This window comes from Mercenaria mercenaria, chromosome 5 (genome assembly GCF_021730395.1).
Source record: "Mercenaria mercenaria strain notata chromosome 5, MADL_Memer_1, whole genome shotgun sequence".
NCBI classification, from domain to species: domain Eukaryota; kingdom Metazoa; phylum Mollusca; class Bivalvia; order Venerida; family Veneridae; genus Mercenaria; species Mercenaria mercenaria.
The window spans coordinates 67,123,106-67,131,398 of NC_069365.1; the positions used below are offsets into that span (position 1 = coordinate 67,123,106).

Consider the following 8,293-nt stretch of genomic DNA (forward strand, 5'->3'; position numbering starts at 1 on the left):
ATGACAGCAAATGCTCGTCAACATTTACATTTCAGCTAGTCCAAAATATTAGACGTGTACATGCTCATTTTACCTTCAACATTCATTATTTTATTATTTTACATTTTATTTTCAATCTGCATTGTAACGTCTAAAAGGGCCCTAATCAGTAGAATGTAGCATTTTCTCACACGAAAAATATACGATATACGCAGGTTTAGACAGTCCAGCCTACCGTTATTTATCATATTCTAGTAATATATCGTTTAAATTTACCTTTAAAAGCCCTCATATCCAATATATGTCAATTGTGTACAGTTTTCAATACACATTCCGCCATTTTTCAAGCATATTCAGCAGGTTATAATATATTTAGAATCGACTTAGACGAAAACAATTTTCCACGTGAACTATTTGCCAATTGATCCAGAGGGAAAATATTTCGTCTAAAATTGATTCTCAAAATAAACTGTGTTTACTCAACATTCGGAATAGACCGGCAATGTTGCTTTTGTTTGTGTGTTTGTTTTGGGTTTAACGCCGTTTTTCAACAGTATTTCAGTCATGTAACGGCGGGCAGTTAACCTAACCAGTGTTCCTGGATTCTGTACCAGTACAAACCTGTTCTCCGCAAGTAACTGCCAACTTCCCCACATGAAACAGAGGTGGAGGACTAATGATATCAGACACAATGTCGTTTATCAAATAGTCACGGAGAACATACGCCCCGCCCGAGGATCGAACTCGCGACCCCGAGATCCGTAGACCAACGCTCTTTCCTATTGAGCTAAGCGGGCGGGCTCGGCAATGTTGCACACCATAATACAGATACACGGCAATACATACAGTGGAAAGAAACAACTCGATATTTATATATGAAAAGTAACTTTTATTTAAGAAATAATAAATATGTGCCTATATTTTATCAGTTAATAAAATATGGGCAGGAGTTCGGATGCGTAATAATTAAATCACGAGTGCGTAGCACGAGTGATTTAATATTCGCATCCGAACGACTGCCCATATTTTATTAACTGATAAAATTATTGGAACATATTTATTATTTCGATTCTAACCACGCAAATTCTTCGCATTTTACAGCACTACATTTTAGCGCGATATCATTCGGCTGGCCATATGCTATTTTAAAAACCTCCCCAGGAATGGAAAGCGTTGCATCAAACTGAATTTTTTGATGTTCAATAAATTTGTATTAAATTATTAAGTAGTTATTGCCGTGAAAATGTTATTTTTAATAACATCTAAGGTCGGATATAGAAGTCAGAGATAAATACTTAATTCAGAGTTTATAGATGCAGTTTCTAAAAATAGTACACGCCACCTACATGATGGCATTGAAACATACACGCTAGGACATTGCGGCGGCATATAAACACGTACACACTCGAGTCTGGAAGATTGAAACATGAATTATGATTTATTTACTGTCAAAGTAGAATCTAGTTGACATTTGTGGTGCCTACAACGCAGAAATTGTAAACTACACACACGACCAGACATAGATGCACTGGTGTTGAAGTTGAAACTTACCGGGCTGAAACATTTTCTTACGGTAAAAATATAAACAAATAAATTCATCAGTTAGAAATAGTTTGTTTCAGAAAATTTGATGTACTTTTTATTACTACTAGCACTGAAAAAGTCGAATATTTAGTCGGTATTATACTGTATATAATGGAAGCAGAGTAGAATCTCACAGTCATGTTACAATCGTAGGGCGGAATGGAAGAGCTATATTTTATCGTAGATTCATGTATAGGCGATTTCGCTATATGTTTATATAGCAGCTGCTGCGGATCGTGTTAGAATTTATAATTATTCACATGTGCAGTTGAAAAAAGGATTATTTTCGGTGTAAGTAGTGTTCTTTCACTTCGGATTGGGTTATGTTGTTCATAATTTGAAGATTAGAGGCGACATGAAGTGTGTTCGCTTCTCACTACATGTTATACATGGCGATCCGATAAGACCTGACATAACCGATAGACGTCAAAATGTTAAAATATGTTATGTCAGGTCTTATTGATAGGACTACATTTCAGCTAGATGTTTGTGAAAATTTGCATTTTCTAGAGTTTGATCTACCAATAGTTGTAACAAAGACTGTCACAGTGGTAAACTTGTCGAAATCGCTGATGAAATCAGTAGACAAGAACTCGGTACATCAGTATGATAGCCAAGGATGAGAAGATGAGAAATAATTTACGGCGAGTCAAGTGTTGGACACCGTCTAAACTGAGAGTGAGGAGACATAGGCTGACCGACAACAAATTTATCCATATGGTCTAGTCCAAAATATTAGACGTGTACATGCTCATTTTACCTTCAACATTCATTATTTTATATTTTACATTTTATTTTCAATCTGAATTGTAACGTCTAAAAGGGCCCTAATCAGTAGAATGTAGCATTTTCTCACATGTAGAATTTACGATATACGCAGGTTTAAACAGTCCAGCCTACCGTTATTTATCATATTCTAGTAATATATCGTTTAAATTTACCTTTAAAATCCCTCATATCCAACATATGTCAAATGTGTACAGTTTTCAATACACATTCCGCCATTTTTCAAGCATATTCAGCAGGTAATAATATATTTAGAATCGACTTAGACGAAAACAATTTTCCACGTGAACTATTTGCTAATTGATCTAGCGGGAAAATATTTCGTCTTAAATTGATTCTCAAAATAAACTGTGTTTACACAACATTCGGAATAGATCGGCAATGCTGCACACCATAATACAGATACACGGCGATTACATACAGTGGAAAGAAACAACTCGATATTTATATACGAAAAGTAACTTTTATCTTGTAATCATTCACATGTGCAGTTGAAAAAAGGATTATTTTCTGTGTAAGTAGTGTTCGTTTACTTCGGATTGGGTTATGTTGTTCATAATTTGAAGATTAGAGGCGACACGAAGTGTATTCGCTTCTCACTACATGTTATAAATGGCGATCCGATAAGACCTGACATAACCGATAGACGTCAAAATGTTAAAATATGTTATGTCAGGTCTTATTGATAGGACTACATATGGTCCAGAGAGAGGCTTAACGTTTTGTAAAAGATGAGTATTGTTTTTACGATTTGCGATTAGACTAAGCAGCCCGGCGTCAATGGGGAGCGGTGTATGCTTAGGGTCGAGATTTATAGTTGTATTATGCAAGACCGATGGGAAAGAATGAGATTTATGGTTCTATAGTTATTTTGTTAAATTTTATCGCAATTGCAACATCCATATTTATAGGATTATGATTTAGCAAGTATATATTTGTATCACGCCAAGCCGAGGGCAAGGGCAAACGTCAGTGGCCGAGATTTAAAGTTTTATTACGTCAAGCCGATGGGAAAGGGTGAGATTTATGGTTCTATAGTTATTTGTCAATTTTATAGCAGTTACACTACCCATATTTATAAGAAAAAAATTAGCAAATATAAAACTGTATAACGCCAAGTCTAGGGCAATGGAAGCCTCCAATGGACGAGATTTATTGATGATTTCATCAATCCGGTGGACAAGGACGAGATTTATGGTTCTATAGTTATTTTTTAAATTTTATCGTAATTGCACCATCCATATTTATAGGATTATGATTTAGCAAGTATATATTTGTATCACGCCAAGCCGAGGGCAAGGGCAAACGTCAGTAGCCGAGATTTAAAGTTGTATTTCATCAATCCGATGGACAAGGACGAGATTTATGGTTCTATAGTTATTTGTCAATTTTTATCGCAATTCCAATATCAATATTTCATTTGATTTAATAACATTATGATTTAGCAAATACACATTTGTATGACGCAAAGTCGAGGGCAAGGGAAACCTCCAATGGGCGAGATTTATTTTGTATTACGTCAATCCGATGGACAAGGGCGAGATTTTTGTTTTTTTTTGTTATTTGTCAATTTTTATCGCAAATGCACTACCAAATTTAAAGAATATGATTTAGCAAATATGTAGTTGTATGAGCTAAGTCAAGGGCAAGGGAATCCTCCAATGGGCGAGACTTATTGTTGTATTACATCAAGCTGATGGGCAAAGGCGAGCTTTTTAGTTCTATATTTATTTCGTCAATTTTTATCGCAATTGCACTATCTGTATTTATCATAGTTGTATGACGTCAAGCCGAGGACAAGAGCAAGCGCCAATGGGCGAGATTTATAGTTGTATTACGTCAAGCTGATGGGCTAGGGCGAGATTCATGGTTCTATTCTATATTTATTTTGTCAATTTTCATTGCAAGTGTACTATATGATTAAGCAATATATAGTTGTATTACGTCAAGCAGAGGGTAAGGGTAAGCGCTGATGTGCGAGATTTATTGTTGTATTACGTCAAGCCGATGGGCAAGGGTGAGATTCATGGGTCTATAGTTATTTTGTAATTTTTTTATCGCAACTGTGCTATCCATATTAGTAAGATTATGATTTAGCAAATATATAGTTGTATTACGCCAAGCCGAGGGCAAGGGCGAACGCCGATGGGCAAAATTTATGGTTGTATAACGCCAAACCGATGGGCAAGGGTGAGATTCATGGTTCTATAGTTATTTTGTCAATTCTTACCGCAACTGAATTATGATTATTTATATAGATTATGATTTAGCAAATATTTAGTTGTATCACGCCAAGCCGAGGGCAAGGGCGAACGCCAATGGGCGAGAATTATTGTTGTTTTACGCCAAGCCAATGGGCAAGGGCGAGTTTTATGGTTCTATAGTTATTTTGTCAATTTTTATCGCAATTGCACTACCCATATTTATCAGATTATGATTTAGCAAATATATAGTTGTATTACGCCAAGCTGAGAGCAAGGGCGATCGACAATGGGCGAGATTTATTGTTGTATTACGCCAAGCCATTGGGGCAATGGCGAGATTTATGGTCCTATAGTTATTTTGTCAATTTTTATCTCAATTGTACGGTCCATATATATAAGATTATGATTTAGCAAATATAAAGTTGTATTTCGCAAAGACGATGGACAAGAGCAAGCGCCAAGGCCCGAGATTTATAGTTGTATTACGGCAAGCCGATGGGCAAGGGCGATATTTATGGGTTCTGTACTTATTTTGTTAATGTTTATCGCAATTACACTATCTGTATTAATATTATTATGATATAGCAAAGAAATACGTTTTATGCAAACACATTTATTTCTAAATCATATTATTTTCAACGTATCAGACAATGTCATAGTCTGTTTGGTAGTGGGGTTATCTCCCTTGTTCAGATATTTTCGCACGCGTATTTTTTTTGATTTTCAGTTGTATCAGTATTTCCAACATTATATCATTTATCTGGGTATCTTTTGAACATTGAATATACTTGATTTGCACAATGGCTTCTTATAATCACGATATGTTCTAAAAGGCCTCGCATATACTATCTATTATGATAATTGAACACAAGATAACACTTGTATAATTTCATGAAGTTGCATATGGATTTTTATTCTACACTTTATGCAGTCAGTAAATTGACTGTTTGTTAAATCTTTGTTCAGTGTTCAAAGGCAGTAAGGCATGCAAAGAGCATAAGTCCTTCAAAATGTTATGTCTCTATACAGTTTCTGACATTGACTTTTTTAACAGCATTTGCATGTGTATCATTAGTGCATTTCAATAACTTAAGTTTTTCTTGAACATCCCAGTTTTACTAACATCAGGAAATATAAGTGTTTTGTGCTTTTAGGACATTCTGATATATTTTATGAATATAATGACGGCTATGAAGTCGATATTTACTGTATAGACTGTCAATTGTTCAGTGATAGTGAAGAGGTCGATTTAGGTTTAGAAACGATTAAAAGTTATCAGAAGTGTAACAATAGTTGCATCTTACATTAAAATAATAATGTAATCCCTTTCCTTCTTTGTTGTTCGATATATGACAATGCAGACAACAAATCCTAAAATACATTTATGTACTTGTTCTCCTTTCTTCCCTCGATTTACTTTGATAATGGGATAAATAATTTATTAACGTTTGAGCATAGCGACTTAGGAAATAAATGTATTTATTTTAGGTTTAAAGTAATCGAGATTTTACTGTATTGAAATGTTATTGAAGTGTTGGTTGCACGATTATTTCGTGCAAATTTCAGTTGATATATAGCGGAGTTGAATTGTCAGTTAAGTCATTCGAGGTTGTCTGCATTGCTTAACACAACACACACTACTTACATGTATACAAACTGGATCCCTTCCTGCCCACCCATTGGAAGCTTTTTCAAAATTCAATAAAATATTCAAGTTTTGAAAAGATACAAAAGTTAAAACAAATGATAATGATAATAATGATATTAAAAAATTGGTCGATATACATGTTGTGCATTTTGTACACGGTTGGAGTGGCATTTGTTTCAATATCTTAAACGAAATTATAGAATAGCCATGAATAAAGGGAGGCAATCAGAACTAGAAAATTCAATAATAGTTTCAGTTGTAATCATCAAACTCCTGGCAACTTTTGAAATATTGGAGAAAACAATTATCAAAAAAAAAAAAAAAAGAAAAAAAAAAAAAAAGAAATTAGGAACAAAAATAAATTATATATTTATGTTCATAAAAGAGTGGCAGCCACGTCATAAACAAATGTAATACGAGTTTTTACGTTATTTCGAGTATTAATTAACAGTACATAGCACTTCATGGAAGTTTCCCTAATGTATTTTATGATGTGTTTGGTTAACTTGCTCGGCTTATTTGTAAGAGCTGATTAAAGTAAACTCGGTACAGTTTTCAACATGATGTTGATAATAATACAGTTTAATTTATATTTTACAGATAATTCCAAGAGTTGAGGAGTTCTTCTGGATACATTGTCGCCTAGATTTCTTGGGATATGTGTTTTATATTGACGCTTATAGAGAACTGTTCTACAATGGACTGACGTACTATGAATGATACATTTGCCTCGTTTAAAGATCCTTTAAAAATAGAAAGCTACTTTTTCTTGTAAGATAGAAAGATAGAGACAGTGTTTTACCAAAAGTGCAAAATCGATTTTATTATAGTCACATTAAGATATAAATACATTGTAAGAATTCAAATGAATTTATAGGTACTCGTATATTATAATCTTAATGAAATGATTTGTTCGGAAGACATACATTTAATGAATGTTCATGCTTTTGGCTAGCAATTGAACTTCTATGGACTACATTATCTTCACTGAGGATAAGATTTTTCGGCAATAAATTGTGGGGTGGGGGTTGTCAAGCCGCCAGAAGATGGTAGCTGGTCTTGAGACTTGGTATCTTTCTACTTCCCCCCTCCCACGACGGATTAGGGTTGAGTAGCCGCCTCGCAGCACACTGACTGGGAAAGTATATTCATATATGTAAGTTTTCCGTGAAGAAATTAAAGAAAATTGATATTTTATATGATTGAAGTTCAGTTGAACAGGATATAATTTTAAAGAAGGTTTATTCAGTTTTTTTAATAATGTATATAAATATGTGCAGTTTTCGCTCAGTTAAAACAAAATAGTATTATTAAAGTTCATGCATGATGTGTTGTGTTAAAGCTTGAAATGTGTTAACAATGTGGATATATGACAATGCAGACAACAAATCCTAAAATGCATTTATGTATTTGTTCTCCTTTCTTCCCTCGATTTACTTTGATTATGGGATAAATAATTTATGTACGTTTGAGCGTAGCCAATTAGGAAATAATGACGAGTTTTAATAACGTTCCGTTTTTCCCCCGGAGCCAATTATACCGTTAATACTCCTGTCAAGATTCTACAAAGTTATAATGAGATATTTGCTAAAAATTGTTCAACATGGTTCTAACTTAATGTGATGAAAATAGGAGAATGCCAGAAAATCGAGTAATCGCTTGTTTTCAAGGTTTTAGAATAGCACAAATTTAATATCCTACTAAAGCTTATTAAGTACCTCAATTGTATATTCATAGTGTTGTAAAGTTACATTTTGTTCTATCATATGGTTGGTTTTCTATCATATGATTTAGGTCCTTTTACTTATTTTTCAGATTTTCATTCATGCCTATATTCAAGCTGACTTTCTGAGATAATTTCATATGCCAACATTACCATGAACTGTTAAAAGGGTGCATACCTAAAGATACAGACTGACTGAGTGGCTAACTGTGCAGGCCATGATCAGACTGCACGGATGTTCAGGCTGACCATGACCTGCACTGGTCACAAAGGCATAATCAATATAGTTTTGCATGGTAAGTATTAAACATTTATCTCTACACTATTTTAGTTATCACAAAATATATTGAAAGGTAAACCAAATACAAA

General features: G+C 34.0%; 1 protein-coding gene across 1 annotated transcript in view; it reads right to left on the reverse strand.

Moving 5' to 3' along the window:
- The window catches only part of LOC123557492 (ectonucleoside triphosphate diphosphohydrolase 1-like), a 34,185-nt gene extending 33,775 nt beyond the window's left edge, over nucleotides 1–410 (reverse strand). The window contains exon 1 of the mRNA XM_053543809.1: nucleotides 256–410. Within this exon, the coding sequence (XP_053399784.1) occupies nucleotides 256–271 (16 nt within the window). The 5' untranslated portion in view covers nucleotides 272–410. The remainder of the gene's footprint in view (nucleotides 1–255) is intronic.
- Between the last annotated feature and the right edge of the window lie 7,883 nt (nucleotides 411–8,293).